Source organism: Panulirus ornatus, chromosome 3, assembly GCF_036320965.1.
Source record: "Panulirus ornatus isolate Po-2019 chromosome 3, ASM3632096v1, whole genome shotgun sequence".
Lineage (NCBI taxonomy): Eukaryota > Metazoa > Arthropoda > Malacostraca > Decapoda > Palinuridae > Panulirus > Panulirus ornatus.
Window position 1 is genome coordinate 6,758,200 of NC_092226.1, and position 19,046 is coordinate 6,777,245.

General features: G+C 33.4%; 1 protein-coding gene across 1 annotated transcript in view; it reads right to left on the minus strand.

The window, feature by feature from the left end:
* RabX4 (RAS oncogene family member RabX4) overlaps positions 1-19,046 on the minus strand; it is a 128,074-nt gene that overhangs the window by 32,414 nt on the left and 76,614 nt on the right. Inside the window, exon 2 of the mRNA XM_071683227.1 lies at positions 18,812-18,872. Coding sequence (XP_071539328.1) covers positions 18,812-18,872 — 61 coding nt within the window. The remainder of the gene's footprint in view (positions 1-18,811; positions 18,873-19,046) is intronic.

Genomic DNA, 19,046 nt, shown 5'->3' on the forward strand with positions numbered 1-19,046 from the left:
AATATAATCAAACGCTTCTCTATATACAATACTCAAGGAAAATATCTCTTAATCCTTCACCTTCCTTAATAGATCCCAAATATATTGAAAGCGAATAATAAGAGAACGTTTTTACATTGTAATCATTTAACGGCTCAATAAAGGCCCACGAAGAGCACCAAACAATATTTCAACCCTACATTAGTATTCAGCATGAAAAATACTACTTATACTGAAGCTTTCGAAAAAATCTATTTCCTTGAAAAAAATGGCAAAAATTCAAGGTAATAGTTCAGGGTGTTTTTTCGATGAAAAATATTTTTCTTTCAAAATTAAAATATAACATTATCAAACGCTTCATTATAGGAAATAATCACGGAAAATATCTCATAAAGCCTCTTCTTGCCGATAGATGCTCAGTACATACAAGGTGAATCAATATAAAACGTTTGAAATTTCTAATGAGTTAACGACTTAATTTCAATGCATAAACACCGCCTAACAATATTCCAACCAAAAACTCGTGTTTAGCATCAATAACATTTCATATTTTAAGGTTTTGACGCAAATCTATTTCCTTGGGATAATACCAAAAATTGCGTTTTTCACGGCAAAAAACATTTTCTTTCAAAACTGACATATAACAAAATAAAACGCTTCTATACATCATATAATCACGGAAAATATGTCATAATATCTCCCCTTGCCAAAAGATACCCAATACATACAAAAGGTATCATCAAAAATCTTATAAAATTCTAATAAGTTCATGACTCAATAAAAGACCATAAAAACCACCTACAAATATTTCAACCCTATATTACTATTCAGCATGAAAAAGATTCCCTATACTGACGTTTTCACAACACTTTACTAACTTGAAGAAAATGAAAAAAATCAAGGTAATAGTTCAGGGTATTTTTAGTCAATAAACATTTTTTGTTTCAATATTCATATAAAATATAATCAAACGCTTCTCTATATACAATACTCAAGGAAAATATCTCTTAATCCTTCACCTTCCTAATAAATCCCAAATATATTGAAAGCGAATAATCAGAGAACGTTTTTACATTGTAATCATTTAACGGCTCAATAAAGGCCCACGAAGAGCACCAAAGAATATTTCAACCCTATATTAGTATTCAGCATGAAAAAAAAAAATCATATACCGAAGCTTTCGAAAAAATTTATTTCCTTGAAAATAATGGCAAAAATTCAAGGTAATAGTTCATGGTGTTTTTTCGATGAAAAATATTTTTCTTTCAAAATTTAAATATAACATCATCAAACGCTTCATTGTAGTAAATAATCACGGAAAATATCTCATAAAGCCTCTTCTTGCCGATAGATGCTCAGTACATACAAGGTGAATCAATATAAAACGTTTGAAATTTCTAATGAGTTAACGACTTAATTTCAATGCATAAACACCGCCTAACAATATTCCAACCAAAAATTCGTGTTTAGCATCAATAACATTTCATATTTTAAGGTTTTGACGCAAATCTATTTCCTTGGGATAATACCAAAAATTGCCTTTTTCACAGGAAAAAACATTTTCTTTCAAAACTGACATATAACAAAATCAAACGCTTCTATACATCATATAATTACGGAAAATATGTCATAATATCTCCCCTTGCCAAAAGATACCCAATACATACAAAAGGTATCATCAAAAATCTTATAAAATTCCAATAAGTTCATGACTCAATAAAACACTATAAAAACCACCTACAAATATTTCAACCCTATATTACTATTCAGCATGAAAAAGAGTCCCTATACTGACGTTTTCCCAACACTTTACTAACTTGAAGAAAATGACACAAAATCAAGGTAATAGTTCAGGGTATTTTTAGTCAATAAACATTTTTTGTTTCAATATTCATATATAATATAATCAAACGCTTCTCTATATACAATACTCAAGGAAATGATCTCTTAATCCTTCACCTTCCTAATAGATCCCAAATATATTGAAAGCGAATAATCAGAGAACGTTTTTAAATTGTAATAATTAACGGCTCAATAAAGGCCCACGAAGAGCACCAAAGAATATTTCAACCCTATATTAGTATTCAGCATGAAAAATATTACTTATACTGAAGCTTTCGAAAAAATTTATTTCCTTGAAAAAAATAGCAAAAATTCAAGGTAATAGTTCATGGTGTTTTTTCGATGAAAAATATTTTTCTTTCAAAATTTAAATATAACATCATCAAACGCTTCATTGTAGTAAATAATCACGGAAAATATCTCATAAAGCCTCTTCTTGCCGATAGATGCTCAGTACATACAAGGTGAATCAATACAAAACGTTTGAAATTTCTAATGAGTTAACGACTTAATTTCAATGCATAAACACCGCCTAACAATATTCCAACCAAAAACTCGTGTTTAGCATCAATAACATTTCATATTTTAAGGTTTTGACGCAAATCTATTTCCTTGGGATAATACCAAAAATTGCCTTTTTCACAGGAAAAAACATTTTCTTTCAAAACTGACATATAACAAAATCAAACGCTTCTATACATCATATAATTACGGAAAATATGTCATAATATCTCCCCTTGCCAAAAGATACCCAATACATACAAAAGGTATCATCAAAAATCTTATAAAATTCCAATAAGTTCATGACTCAATAAAACACTATAAAAACCACCTACAAATATTTCAACCCTATATTACTATTCAGCATGAAAAAGAGTCCCTATACTGACGTTTTCCCAACACTTTACTAACTTGAAGAAAATGACAAAAAATCAAGGTAATAGTTCAGGGTATTTTTAGTCAATAAACATTTTTTGTTTCAATATTCATATATAATATAATCAAACGCTTCTCTATATACAATACTCAAGGAAAATATCTCTTAATCCTTCACCTTCCTAATAGATCCCAAATATATTGATAGCGAATAATCAGAGAACGTTTTTACATTGTAATCATTTAACGGCTCAATAAAGGCCCACAAAGAGACCCAAACAATATTTCAACCCTACATTAGTATTCAGCATGAAAAATATTACTTATACTGAAGCTTTCGAAAAAATATATTTCCTTGAAAAAAATGGCAAAAATTCAAGGTAATAGTTCAGGGTGTTTTTTCGATGAAAAATATTTTTCTTTCAAAATTAAAATATAACATTATCAAACGCTTCATTATAGGAAATAATCACGGAAAATATCTCATAAAGCCTCTTCTTGCCGATAGATGCTCAGTACATACAAGGTGAATCAATACAAAACGTTTGAAATTTCTAATGAGTTAACGACTTAATTTCAATGCATAAACACCGCCTAACAATATTCCAACCAAAAACTCGTGTTTAGCATCAATAACATTTCATATTTTAAGGTTTTGACGCAAATCTATTTCCTTGGGATAATACCAAAAATTGCGTTTTTCACGGCAAAAAACATTTTCTTTCAAAACTGACATATAACAAAATCAAACGCTTCTATACATCATATAATCACGGAAAATATGTCATAATATCTCCCCTTGCCAAAAGATACCCAATACATACAAAAGGTATCATCAAAAATCTTATAAAATTCCAATAAGTTCATGACTCAATAAAAGACCATAAAAACCACCTACAAATATTTCAACCCTATATTACTATTCAGCATGAAAAAGATTCCCTATACTGACGTTTTCACAACACTTTACTAACTTGAAGAAAATGACACAAAATCAAGGTAATAGTTCAGGGTATTTTTAGTCAATAAACATTTTTTGTTTCAATATTCATATATAATATAATCAAACGCTTCTCTATATACAATACTCAAGGAAAATATCTCTTAATCCTTCACCTTCCTAATAGATCCCAAATATATTGATAGCGAATAATCAGAGAACGTTTTTACATTGTAATCATTTAACGGCTCAATAAAGGCCCACAAAGAGCACCAAACAATATTTCAACCTTACATTAGTATTCAGCATGAAAAATAATACTTATACTGAAGCTTTCGAAAAAATATATTTCCTTGAAAAAAATGGCAAAAATTCAAGGTAATAGTTCAGGGAGTTTTTTCGATGAAAAATATTTTTCTTTCAAAATTAAAATATAACATTATCAAACGCTTCATTATAGGAAATAATCACGGAAAACATCTCATAAAGCCTCTTCTTGCCGATAGATGCTCAGTACATACAAGGTGAATTAATAGAAAACGTTTGAAATTTCTAAAGAGTTAACGACTTAATTTCAATGCATAAACACCGCCTAACAATGTTCCAACCAAAATTCGTGATTAGCATCAATAACATTTCATATTTTAAGGTTTTGACGCAAATCTATTTCCTAGGGATAATACCAAAAATTGCGTTTTTCAGGGCAAAAAACATTTTCTTTCAAAACTGAAATATAACAAAATCAAACGCTTCTATACATTATATAATCACGGAAAATATGTCATAATATCTCCCCTTGCCAAAAGATACCCAATACATGCAAAAGGTATCATCAAAAATCATATAAAACTCTAATAGGTCCATGACTCAATAAAAGACCATAAAAACCACCTACAAATATTTCAACCCTATATTACTATTCAGCATGAAAAAGATTCCCTATACTGACGTTTTCACAACATTTTACGAGCTTGAAGAAAATGACAAAAAATCAAGGTAATAGTTCAGGGTATTTTTAGTCAATAAACATTTTTTGTTTCAATATTCATATAAAATATAATCAAACGGTTCTCTATATACAATACTCAAGGAAAATATCTTTTAATCCTTCACCTTCCTAATAGATCCTAAATATATTGAAAGCGAATAATAAGAGAACCTTTTTACATTGTAATCATTTAACGGCTCAATAAAGGCCCACAAAGAGCACCAAACAACATTTCAACCCTACATTAGTATGCAGGATGAAAAATATTACTTATACTGAAGCTGTCGAAAAAATCTATTTCCTTGAAAAAAATGGCAAAAATTCAAGGTAATAGTTCAGGGTGTTTTTTCGATGAAAAATATTTTTCTTTCAAAATTAAAATATAACATTATCAAACGCTTCATTATAGGAAATAATCACGGAAAATATCTCATAAAGCCTCTTCTTGCCGATAGATGCTCAGTACATACAAGGTGAATCAATATAAAACGTTTGAAATTTCTAATGAGTTAACGACTTAATTTCAATGCATAAACACCGCCTAACAATATTCCAACCAAAAACTCGTGTTTAGCATCAATAACATTTCATATTTTAAGGTTTTGACGCAAATCTATTTCCTTGGGATAATACCAAAAATTGCCTTTTTCACGGCAAAAAACATTTTCTTTCAAAACTGACATATAACAAAATAAAACGCTTCTATACATCATATAATCACGGAAAATATGTCATAATATCTCCCCTTGCCAAAAGATACCCAATACACACAAAAGGTATCATCAAAAATCATATAAAATTCTAATAAGTTCATGACTCAATAAAAGACCATAAAAACCACCTACAAATATTTCAACCCTATATTACTATTCAGCATGAAAAAGATTCCCTATGCTGACGTTTTCACAACATTTTAATAACTTGAAAAAAATGACAAAAAATCAAGGTAATAGTTCAGGGTATTTTTAGTCAATAAACATTTTTTGTTTCAATATTCATATATAATATAATCAAACGCTTCTCTATATACAATACTCAAGGAAAATATCTCTTAATCCTTCAACTTCCTAATAGATCCCAAATATATTGAAAGCGAATAATCAGAGAACGTTTTTACATTGTAATCATTTAACGGCTCAATAAAGGCCCACAAAGAGCACCAAACAATATTTCAACCCTACATTAGTATTCAGCATGAAAAATATTACTTATACTGAAGCTTTCGAAAAAATCTATTTCCTTGAAAAAATGGCAAAAATTCAAAGTTCAGGGTGTTTTTTCGATGAAAAATATTTTTCTTTCAAAATTAAAATATAACATTATCAAACGCTTCATTATAGGAAATAATCACGGAAAATATCTCATAAAGCCTCTTCTTGCCGATAGATGCTCAGTACATACAAGGTGAATCAATACAAAACGTTTGAAATTTCTAAGAGTTAACGACTTAATTTCAATGCATAAACACCGCCTAACAATATTCCAACCAAAATTCGAGTTTAGCATCAATAACATTTCATATTTTAAGGTTTTGACGCAAATCTATTTCCTAGGGATGATACCAAAAATTGCGTTTTTCACGTCAAAAAACATTTTCTTTCAAAACTGAGATATAACAAAATCAAACGCTTCTATACATTATATAATCACGGAAAATATGTCATAATATCTCCCCTTGCCAAAAGATACCCAATACATACAAAAAGTATCATCAAAAATCATATAAAACTCTAATAGGTCCATGACTCAATAAAAGACCATAAAAACCACCTACAAATATTTCAACCCTATATTACTATTCAGCATGAAAAAGATTCCCTATACTGACGTTTTCACAACATTTTACGAACTTGAAGAAAATGACAAAAAATCAAGGTAATAGTTCAGGGTATTTTTAGTCAATAAACATTTTTTGTTTCAATATTCATATATAATATAATCAAACGCTTCTCTATACACAATACTCAAGGAAAATATCTCTTAATCCTTCACCTTCCTAATAGATCCCAAATATATTGAAAGCGAATAATCAGAGAACGTTTTTAATTTGTAATCATTTAAAGGCTCAATAAAGGCCCACAAAGAGCAACAAACAATATTTCAACCCTACATTAGTATTCAGCATGAAATATATTACTTATACTGAAGCTTTCGAAAAAAAATCTATTTCCTTGAAAAAAAAAATGGCAAAAATTCAAGGTAATAGTTCAGGGTGTTTTTTCGATGAAAAATATTTTTCTTTCAAAATTGAAATATAACATTATCAAACGCTTCATTATAGGAAATAATCACGGAAAATATCTCTTAAAGCCTCTTCTTGCCGATAGATGCTCAGTACATACAAGGTGAATCAATACAAAATGCTTGAAATTTCTAATGAGTTAACGACTTAATTTCAAGGCATAAACACCGCCTAAGAATATTCAAACCAAAAATTCGTGTTTAGTATCAATAACATTTCATATTTTAAAGTTTTGACGCAAATCTATTTCCTTGGGATAATACCAAAAATTGCGTTTTTCACGGCAAAAAACATTTTCTTTCATAACTGACATATAACAAAATCAAACGCTTCTATGCATCATATAATCACGGAAAATATGTCATAATATCTCCCCTTGCCAAAAGATACCCAATACATACAAAAGGTATCATCAAAAATCATATAAAATTCTAATAAGTTCATGACTCAATAAAAGACCATAAAAACCACCTACAAATATTTCAACCCTAAATTACTATTCAGCATGAAAAAGATTCCCTATACTCCCGTTTTCACAACATTTTACTAACTTGAAAAAAATGACAAAAAATCAAGGTAATAGTTCAGGGTATTTTTAGTCAATAAACATTTTTTGTTTCAATATTCATATATAATATAATCAAACGCTTCTCTATATACAATACTCAAGGAAAATATCTCTTAATCCTTCACCTTCCTAATAGATCCCAAATATATTGAAAGTGAATAATCAGAGAACGTTTTTACATTGTAATCATTTAACGGCTCAATAAGGGCCCACAAAGAGCACCAAACAATATTTCAACCTTACTTTAGTATTCAGCATGAAAAATATTACTTATACTGAAGCTGTCGAAAAAATCTATTTCCTTGAAAAAAAAATGGCAAAAATTCAGGGTGTTTTTCCGACGAAAAATATTTTTCTTTCAAAATTAAAATATAACATTATCAAACGCTTCATTATAGGAAATAATCACGGAAAATATCGCATAAAGCCTCTTCTTGCCGATAGATGCTCAGTACATACAAGATGAATCAATGCAAAACGTTTGAAATTTCTAATGAGTTAACGACTTAATTTCAATGCATAAACACCGCCTAACAATATTCCAACTCGTGTTTAGTATCAATAACATTTCATATTTTAAGGTTTTGACGCAAATCTATTTCCTTGGGATAATACCAAAAATTGCGTTTTTCACGGTAAAAAACATTTTCTTTCAAAACTGACATATAACAAAATCAAACGCTTCTATGCATCATATAATCACGGAAAATATGTCATAATATCTCCCTTGCCAAAAGATACCCAATACATGCAAAAGGTATCATCAAAAATCATATAAAATTCTAATAAGTTCATGACTCAATAAAAGACCATAAAAACCACTTACAAATATTTCAACCCTATATTACTATTCAGCATGAAAAAGATTCCCTATACTGACGTTTTCACAACATTCTAATAACTTGAAGAAAATGACAAAAAATCAAGGTAATAGTTCAGGGTATTTTTAGTCAATAAACATTTTTTGTTTCAATATTCATATATAATATAATCAAACGCTTCTCTATATACAATACTCAAGGAAAATATCTCTTAATCCTTCACCTTCCTAATAGATCCCAAATATATTGAAAGCGAATAATCAGAGAACGTTTTTACATTGTAATCATTTAACGGCTCAATAAGGGCCCACAAAGAGCACCAAACAATATTTCAACCCTACATTAGTATTCAGCATGAAAAATATTACTTATACTGAAGGTGTCGAAAAAATCTATTTCCTTGAAAAAAATGGCAAAAATTCAGGGTGTTTTTTCGACGAAAAATATTTTTCTTTCAAAATTGAAATATAACATTATCAAACGCTTCATTATAGGAAATAATCACGGAAAATATCTCATAAAGCCTCTTCTTGCCGATAGATGCTCAGTACATACAAGGTGAATCAATACAAAATGCTTGAAATTTCTAATGAGTTAACGACTTAATTTCAAGGCATAAACACCGCCTAAGAATATTCCAACCAAAAATTCTTGTTTAGCATCAATAACATTTCATATACTAAGGTTTTGACACAATTCTATTTCCTTGAGAAAAATACCAAAATTTGCATTTTTCAGCCCAAAAAAAACATCTTTCAAAACTGAAATATAACAAAATGAAACGCTTCTATACATCATGTAATCACGGAAACATCTCAAAATATCTCCCCTTGCCGATAGAATACCCAATACACACAAAAGGTATCATGAAAAATCTTATAAAATTCTAATAAGTTCATGACTCAATAAAAGACCATAAAAACCACCTACAAATATTTCAACCCTATATTACTATTCAGCATGAAAAAGATTCACGATACCGACGTTTTCACAATAATTTACTATCTTGAACAAAATGACAAAAAATCAAGGTAATAGTTCAGGGTATTTTTGGTCATTAAATATTTTTGTTTCAATATTCATACATAATATAATCAAACGCTTCCCTATATACAATACTCAAAGATAATATCTCTTAATCCTCCACCTTCCTAACAGATCACAAATATATTGAACGCGAATAATCAGAGAACGTTTTTACATTGTAATCATTTAACGGCTCAATATAGGCCCACAAAGAACACCAAACAATATTTCAAACCTACATTAGTATTCAGCACGAATAATATTACTTATACTGAAGCTTGAAAAAAAAAATCAATTTCTTTCAAAAAATAGCAAAAAATCAGAGTGTTTTTTCGACGAAAAACATTTTTCATTCAAAATTGAAATATAACCTTATCAAACGCTTCATTATAGGAAATAATCACGGAAAATATCTCATAAAGCCTCTTCTTGCCGATAGATGCTCAGTACATACAAGGGGAATCAATACAAAATGCTTGAAATTTCTAATGAGTTAACGACTTAATTTCAAGGCATAAACACCGCCTAACAATATTCTAACCCCAAATTCGTGTTTAGCATCAACAACATTTCATATACAAAGGTTTTGACGCAAATCTATTTCCTTGAGAAAAATACTAAATATTGCATTTTTCAGCCCAAAAAAAACATCTTTCAAAACTGAGATGTAACAAAATCAAACGCTTCTATATATCATGTAATCACGGAAAATATGTCACAATATCTCCCCGTGCCAAAAGATACCCAATACATACAAAAGGTAGCATCAAATATCTTATAAAATTCTAGTAAGTTCATGACTCAATAAAAGACCATAAAGACCACCTACAAATATTTCAACCCTATATTACTATTCAGCATGAAAAAGATTCCCTAAACTAACGTTTTCACAACAATTTACTATCTTGAAGAAAACGACAAAAAATCAAGGTAATAGTTCACGGTATTTTTAGTCAATAAAAAATTTTTGTTTCAATATTCATATATAATATAATCAAAAGCTTCTCTATATACAATACTTAAGGATAATATCTCTTAATCCTTCACTTTCCTAATATAAGAATACAAAATGACAAAGATGCATATAAAATGTATTAACTAGAAATAAATGACACAGAGTCCCACATCAAAATCGAATTTACAATATATAATCCAAACCGATTACTATTGAAAATGTATATGTAAAACTTTCACTTCTTAAAAGAGATTCTAAATCTATCCTGTCATAATGATAAACGAATAAGTGACGAGGTTTGCTAATTGTTTCATTAATCTTGTCTGTGACAATAAAGTGCATCAAGCGACGTTTCATCAAGACGTGATAATCATTTTGGCAAGTTGCTGACTAAATTCTAACTTCCAACAGACCCAGATAAACTGAAGTTGTGCCTGAGAGATGAAACCCTCCATTCACATGACTGGCTGACGGATGAGTTATCTGAAGACAAGGACAGACAGTATGGCTGAAGAGATTAACAATCTACAGAGTCGTGGAGCTGGCCAACATCTAGGCTGGTTCAGTGTTTTGAGAACAGAGTGACGATTTGCTGATATGGACGACTGAAGCGCAGGGAATATTCAGTCATGTTTCTCGTTCGTGACGCTATCTATCGTTATACTGTAACCTTTTGGTTTATAATCCTTATTTCTGCAACTGTTTCTAATACTGGATATAATTTTCGTCTCCCATGGCATGACACAGAAACATCCATTCGTCTTTTACACACACTCTTGGTTTAACTTTCATTCACCTAGTTTTATACATTTACATAAGTACTTTGAACAACCCTTTTGTCAATACCTATTAAAGAAATTGTATAAATCATGCAAACGTTCTTCAATAGTTGACCTTCGCCTTTACGGGCTGTGTCAGATTGAGAGAGAAAAAAAAAAAAAATAGACACGCACCCTACCATCAACGAAAAAGTTTAAACAAATCTGTCCAACGAATCTGACCTTTAATACTCCCGAGAGGCATAATCTAAATTATCCGACACGGGTTTCCACCCTTTAAGTGTAGGTTCGAAAACTCTAGCAGGTGTGCCTTCGCCATGGGAGTGTCCTGCCCAGCTCAACACATCCCCCGATACTTTAAAGCAGATGTTGCACCACCCATTTCTCACTTCCTGCTCATCCCAACGACTGGAACTTTCTTTCAACGTTCGACTATATTCGACTAAAGTTTCGATTATATCACATCACTCCAAACTCCCTCATCAGGGCTTAAGTATTAACGGTAGCCTTCTAGACAGTCAAGGAATATAAACTTCATATGAACATCTGAAATAATGAAAGTAACCCAATCGCCGCCAGTCCTTCCCTCCTTATACATACTTGCCAATCGAATTTTCTTGATACGCGCGTGGACTATTCTTGGATTATTCAGCAATACGCACCCATCTGAGCACAGCTTAACCCCACAAGTACGACTGTACGACCCTTAAGCACGACGGCACGACCCTTGAACACGACGGTACGACTCAAAGACGACGGTACGGTGTTAGGGCCCTCTGGTATGACAGGCCTGGGCTTTGAGCTAACCTTTAACGACTGGATCAATGTGTATTCCCAAGAGTTGATCTGTCGTGTCGAAACGGTGGATAACGAGATTTTCATAAATATTCCACAGTTCATCACTCACCAGAATCAGTGGTAATTGGTTGACTTCATTCTGAGTCCACAGCTGAGTTCAATAAACAACTGTATGGCGACTCCAGATGGAAATTATAGGGAAATGGCCACAACCAGTCTGTCATTTGTTCCTCCAGACTTAGCAACGACCATCACCAACGGGAGGTTGAGGAACGGTGATTCTTTGGGAAGCGAAAACTCACTAATGTGGAATTCTTATGCAAATTACTTTTATCGACTAACCTTCTCTAAATCCTGAACTAGCTAAGTAGAGGACCGAAGACGGAGCAGTTGTGTATACCCCTCCTTGTATGTTTCCCACACTATGAGCTAGACACTTCAAAGCCTAACTTTTGTAATGTCAAAAAGGAAAGAAAGAGCTGCTCCTTCTTTCCGAATGGCACGAATTTACTGCTTGACGGACGGAGGCAATTACGGTCGAAGATTAGGCTTCTCCCTTGACCCCCTGAGCTGCGCGTAAGCTACGGGTTTCCTCGCGTCACTAAAAACAATTCTTGCTTCTTTTTTTTTCTGCTTTATTCACACATGTCAACCCAAGGCTTCTGCCGCAATCTCTCAGAACACCGTTCCATGTTGTTACACCACTCACACTACCGCTCGACTGTAAAGGCGACCTTTATTGATTATTAGATTTTGCTGTTCTCATCTCGCCAAGCTAGGCTAGTGTTTTGTCCAGGCTCATAATGTAAGCTGTGGCGCAAGGGAATTATATAGGTCACAAAAAAGGCCAGAGATTATGACATAAATTGCTACAAATTGGTTCATCACATGTGCTACCAGATACAAAAATAATAATAATCTCAAAATTTCTGGTATCTTATCATTAACAATATCCTTCATGCCATCGTTTGCAGAGCTGGTAATGTACATACCTAACCCTCAAAGCTTTGTAATGTCATCCAGAAATGACACTCTAAAGAAGTCGTAAGCTCTGAACTGGTGGCCTGACTGAACTTGGTAGACGGTTCATCCTAAGTAGAGGTCAGGTCGGTTGCTCCAACGCATGATGACAGCGACAGTTTGTGACTTATGTCGGCGCTGTGTCATTTCTATTCTTCTTCTTCTTTTCATTATCTGAAACAGTGTTTCAATGTCCACAAATTTTACAATTCCTGTGAACAAAATCTCCAGGGAGGCGAAATCGATAATGCTCGCATATTTGTATGTGGCTCTGTAAACAACCATGTTATATTTTGATCTCAGGAGTTTTCAAAGGCAAACAGCGGAGACTAAGAACTAACAGATGATGACAATGTCTGTAGTTGTGGTTTCTGCAAAACTCAAAACTGAATGAGTATGGCTGACACTTCAGTCTGTAGGGTAGCAGTCCTATAGGGTATTTTTCTCTACTATAACACCGTTGGACTGGATCACACAATAACTAGGCGTCCAAGCTCTCTTCCTGTGGCAGATCTGAAGGAGCCGTCAGTACTTTTCGACAAGGCTATTATCATTTTCAGTCAGGAGTTTCTTTATGTGTTCAGAAGCACTGGGCATTGTCGATCTGTTGAAGGTGAAGACTGTACAAACGATTAGTTTCTTTGGTGGATAAGTGGGTATGATGCAAAAAGGGACTATGAGTCAGGGTGGCGGGAAACGCAGTGCCATTGATATACTCAAATCATCATTTCATGAGTGGCTGCAATCTAGATCCATTTTCACTCATTTTTCTTTGTGGCGTAAATGTTTTATCAATCCCGTGGAGGCAATATTGTCTCTATCACCAGAAAAAAAAAAAAGTTTCATCCCTATTGTGAGATTAGTGTCAAGTATTTTGTCCTTACATTTCTAAGGATTTGTGATTTCAGTACCAGATATCAAGTGGGTTTCTTATCATTTTTATTTTTCAGTGTTAGCATTCGTCCATGCAGTTTGGCACTAGGTAAGGTGACATGAACTATATGTATTGTAACCGGTAATGGTCAGACACACGGTCACCAACAATGTCAGAATAATGAGCTGTGTGCCATTCTCATGATGATGACTTGAACATTAACTTACGCGTCCAGGGGGGCAGGGGGGGATTAGTCTTCTGCCACTCATGTTTGTGAAGAGGTCGTCCGAGTTTTTGTGTCGAGCGTTGTGGTCAATCCATTTTCTTTCTTTCTTTCTTTCTTTCTTTCTTTTTTTTAACACAACGTTTCAGGCTGATAGTTTGAGGTCGTTAGTCTTCTGAGCAATATTCTTGTCATCCATTGTTTTTGTTAACTGTTGTAGACTCTTTGATGGTGTCAAACAATTCAAGTGGGGTTTTTTTTTTATTTGTTCAGTAGATCACAGCGATCTAGTAAATCTCTCATTCCTTGGATAATGAACCATCAAAAAGCCATTTTCTTCTTTCAAAATTTAGGTTCTTTTTTTCAATAGCTATAATTCTGATACACGTATCACATCTATCAACCATGAGGGTAATTATAAACAGGCCACTGAGTTAATGTTCTATCAACGGCAAATTATCATTCAGAGACTAAGTTCTTAAGATAACACTTTTATGAATATGGAAGGTGGTAAACGCCATCATCATTTTCTTTCTCACAATTGAAATAGAAATAGCTTTGATCCTCTAGAAGAACCTTGAAATATCTATCTTTTTCTTCTGGTGTATATTTCTTTCTTTTTCCCACAGCACATCTCAAAACTCCTATGCATTCTGACATCTGTTACTGAACCACACTCTTCCTTCTCTCTTAACCCTCCCTCTGCATTTGAGGATAAAGGATCTCAACCCATTTGGAGAATGCTTCTCTGACGATGGTGGTTCGTTTGCCCATCCGCCAAGATTAATGCTCTATCCGTTGAAGGAGTCTGGCCCCTTACTTCTGCCAAAAGATCCAACTTCTTTTCAATAAAAAAAAAAAAAAACACCCCATTAGAGATTTTGGGGCTTAGGAGTCTGAAATGATTCTGGAGCCTAGCTAGGAGTCTGTAACTGTACCTGACATATCATTAACCATCGCTTTAATTCTGTTCCCCTGATATGCTACGGACCTCCGACTACTCACAGACATACTTCAGGTCTTTGAATCAATCATAAGCTCTCGTCTCTGGACAAAGATCTATATGATACTAAACAAATCATTACATACTTTTGACTTTAACAGAAAAAAAAATACCTCTCTCTCTCTCTCTCTCTCTCTCTCTCTCTCTCTCTCTCTCTCTCTCTATCTATCTATCTATCTATCTATATATATATATACATAATATAGATCTATTTCAAGATTCATCTGCGGCGCTCGTCATCTTAAATACAGAGCTGGGGGGTCTACAGGTTGTTCTGTAATCTACGCCATGTCTTCAGTCCCTGGGGGGCTGTAATCACACAAGCTAACCAATTTCTTGGTTACTGTCGTTCCTCAGAAATACTTCATAGATAGTGTGAACTGGCATGAAAGAAAATATAATCTGGTATGATATAAGGAACTCAAATCCGTGGGAAATGGAATCAAACCAAGCCAAAGAATATCTTTTTCCTTAATTGAAAAAGTGAAAAGAAAAAAAAAATATCTAGAAACTGAAAAAAAAATATCTGGATCATTCAAAGTCAGTGGTTCTCTAAAATCTTATCACATCATATTATGGATAAGAATAGATTTAAGTCCGTTTATGAAGTATCTCTAACCCGGATACACAACATTTCTTAATCTATTTCTTCATCAGTTGCACCAAGATGTGGTCCTGGCCATCCATGCACGAAAGACAAGGCTATCAATAAAATAGATATTCCTAGATCTTTCTTCTAATCATTTTCCCCCAGAAAAAAGGAAGGAATATATATACATACATACATACATACATACATACATATATATATATATATATATATATATATATATATATATATATATATATATATATATATATATCCCTCTTCCAAATAATAAAAGTATTTTAATTTTCTGATTTCTGTAAAAATCAGAATTTCCCATTTAATTATAACTACTTTTCAGCATTATGAATGAGAAGGATATAGGTTATATATGGTATAAATCTCCTCATTATCTAATTATCATCCTTCGGAGTAATTACAGATGCTAATCAATGGCTTAATTCGTCACATGTATCTTAATAGTTTTAGATAAGACGATCTTTTTTTAATTATTAGGAATAAACTAGTTATTATCCCATTTGGAGTAAAAAAAAAAAAAACATTTACAGCTCAAACAAAAAGTAAAGTATATCATTATTACCCTACTATTTGCCAACTTCCATTATATTCCTTTTTAAGAGAAAATTTATCTTTATCAAATTATCGTACGAGATATTGTGGCCCAGAGAAACTCTTTATCACCTGAATTGTTTCTCGTCTATTTTTAGAGAATTTAGATTTTCTTTAAAGCCCCATCATTAACTGCTGTTTGTCATGCTGAATATGGAGCTGCAGTCTAAAAGCTGTGTGCTAATTGGTCAATCACCAACTCGTAATGATTACATATGCAAACTGATTTCTTAATAAGCCACGTCCCTTTTGTTCCTCGATATAGTATTTGGGGTCAACGGCATTGACAGTAACTGGAATAAAGCAATTCACCACTTTTTTAAGACCCCAGTTCACAAACTGAACAAGAGAGGAAAAACAATAACAAATTGTTTACGGCTACTTCAGCAATAGTTAGCGAACCAAGCGATTCATAATGGCCAGCAGACGTGTTCTTAACTTGGCCGAGAAACTTACATGTGTATATGTGGAAGACAGTACATCCAATTATGTTGTCAGACTGGTACCAGCGGAAGGTCACTGTATTATTTATCATGTTTCAGACCCTTAGCGAACCAGCCTCTGATGGACTGAGATGTAATAACACGATTCATTTTTCCAACAAATATCTTAATACCTCCAATAAGCGAAGTGGCAGCAAAGACACTGAGACTGAGTTATGGTCTAACGAATGTTCCCTCCAGTTTAAACTGGTCCCTCGTTTCTCACCTACAGAAAAGACAGGTCGTACCCGATGAATCAGCTCAGAAAATTGGACAGTTTTAGCGATAGAAATCAAAAGTCATCTGGCAATGCCATCACGGCAGTTGTTCATGTGAAAATTGCACGGGTTAAATAATACGACGAAAGAGCTATAGAAAAAAAAATAAATGTGTTGGCAAGACTAACGAGACGCAAAAACAACGGGGCGCCGATCAAAGGTATTTAGTGACATCTGGTAAATTCATTTACCTAATGAAGCGACTGCAGTCATCGAAAATCAGCCAATTATATGACCGTATTCACCGGCGTTCAGCCAATCAAGTGGCCGCATTTACCGGGCAATGCTTGTTGTCTAAGTAGGTAAGTAGAGACAGGGCCGGCCCCAGTTACCTCTAGGCTCTACTTGCTAAACAATAAACAATGCATGTATATTTTGTTTTTTTTTTGACTAGTATATATATATATATATATATATATATATATATATATATATATATATATATATATATATATATATATATATATTTCTTTTTTTTTCTTTTAAACTATCCGCCATTTCCCGCATTAGCGAGGTAGCGTTAAGAACAGAGGACTGGGCCTTTGTGGAATATCCTCACCTGGCCCCCCTCTGTTCCTTCTTTTGGAAAATTAAAAAAAAAAAAAAAAAGAGAGGGAAGGATTTCCAGCCTCCTGCTCCCTCCCCTTTTAGTCGCCTTCTACGACACGCAGGGAATACGTGGGAAGTATTCTTCATCCCCTATCCCCAGGGATATATATATATATATATATATATATATATATATATATATATATATATATATATATATATATATATAATATAGCATAGACTCGAAATATAAACAAAAAATTTATTTCTTATTCCAGGTTGGCGCTTAAAGCTGTCAGCTCATTGGATACGGACGGAAAGGAAGTCCGGGTAATATTGGTAATGAAATATATTTATTTTGTTAATACCATTAACCTGGCTTGGGTGCTTGGACACGCAGTGAAGGGGTAGTTGACCCTGTTTGAAACCCCTTTTGGACGGTTACGACCCCTCGGCATAACGGAGGGGCGACCCTTGAAGTATGATGTCTGATGTCTGGCCATGATCATCTCGAAAGGTTGTGCTCAGGGGGATAGTAACACTGTCTCGCTCAAAGACCGTCCCCCTTCTTAAAGAATCATTAATACAATGGCGTTGGCACATTAATAATAATAAAGGGTTAAAAACCTGCTATATCCACTTCCTTTCATCTAAACTAGTAGCTATGACTTTACGAAATTTCTACGATGTCCTTTATGGAATCCCGGAGAAAAATAGGATTGATATAATGTATTCACAGCTGCCCAGCCCAATACGGTCCCACTGTCCCATGACTGCGTAGCCTAGTCTGGTTCCACGGTTGCTTAGCCGAGTCTACGTACGGTTCCACGGCTGCCTAACATTGTTCTGTCCCATGGCTGCGTAGCCTAGTACGGCTGCATGGCTACCTACCCTTTTTCCGTTCCACGGATACCTAGTCAAGTTCGGTTCCGAAGCTTCCTAACTTACTTTAATTCCACGGCTGCCTTCACTATCATGGTCTCATGGTTACATAGCATAGTTCGATCTCAAATAACATCTCTGAACCAACCAATCTTCTCTTGCACACGGCACACATTTGTTGATGATTCCGTCAAGTACAATAGAGATAAATGAATAAAATGAGGTTAAACATGGGAAATGCATCTCTTTCCTTGGTAAGAAAAAAATAATAATAATAATAATATAGCTGCAGATCAGACTTCAACATAATATAATCATACACGACAATGGAGATCAATGGTGTGGCCAAGTGCAGTAAAATGTCTTTAGCCACCGAGGTACTCTCACTCTCTCTCTCTCTCTCTCTCTCTCTCTCTCTCTCTCTCTCTCTCTCTCTCTCTCTCTCTCTCTCATGCCTGGGAGGTACGTACCATATTTGTAACCTTATAGGAACGCCATCCAGGTTGATTATTTTTTGCTTGAAGTCTATACCTGAAAAGATAAAGAGAAATTCGTATAAATAAATCACTCCTTTTCCCCATAAGGATGAATCATAAGTAAAAAAAAAAAAAAAATGTTTCGACTATGATTACAAAATGTGGTGTACAACAATAATGCACGACCAGCCGTTGATTTTAAAATGGTGCCCCGTATTCCTTAGCTAAC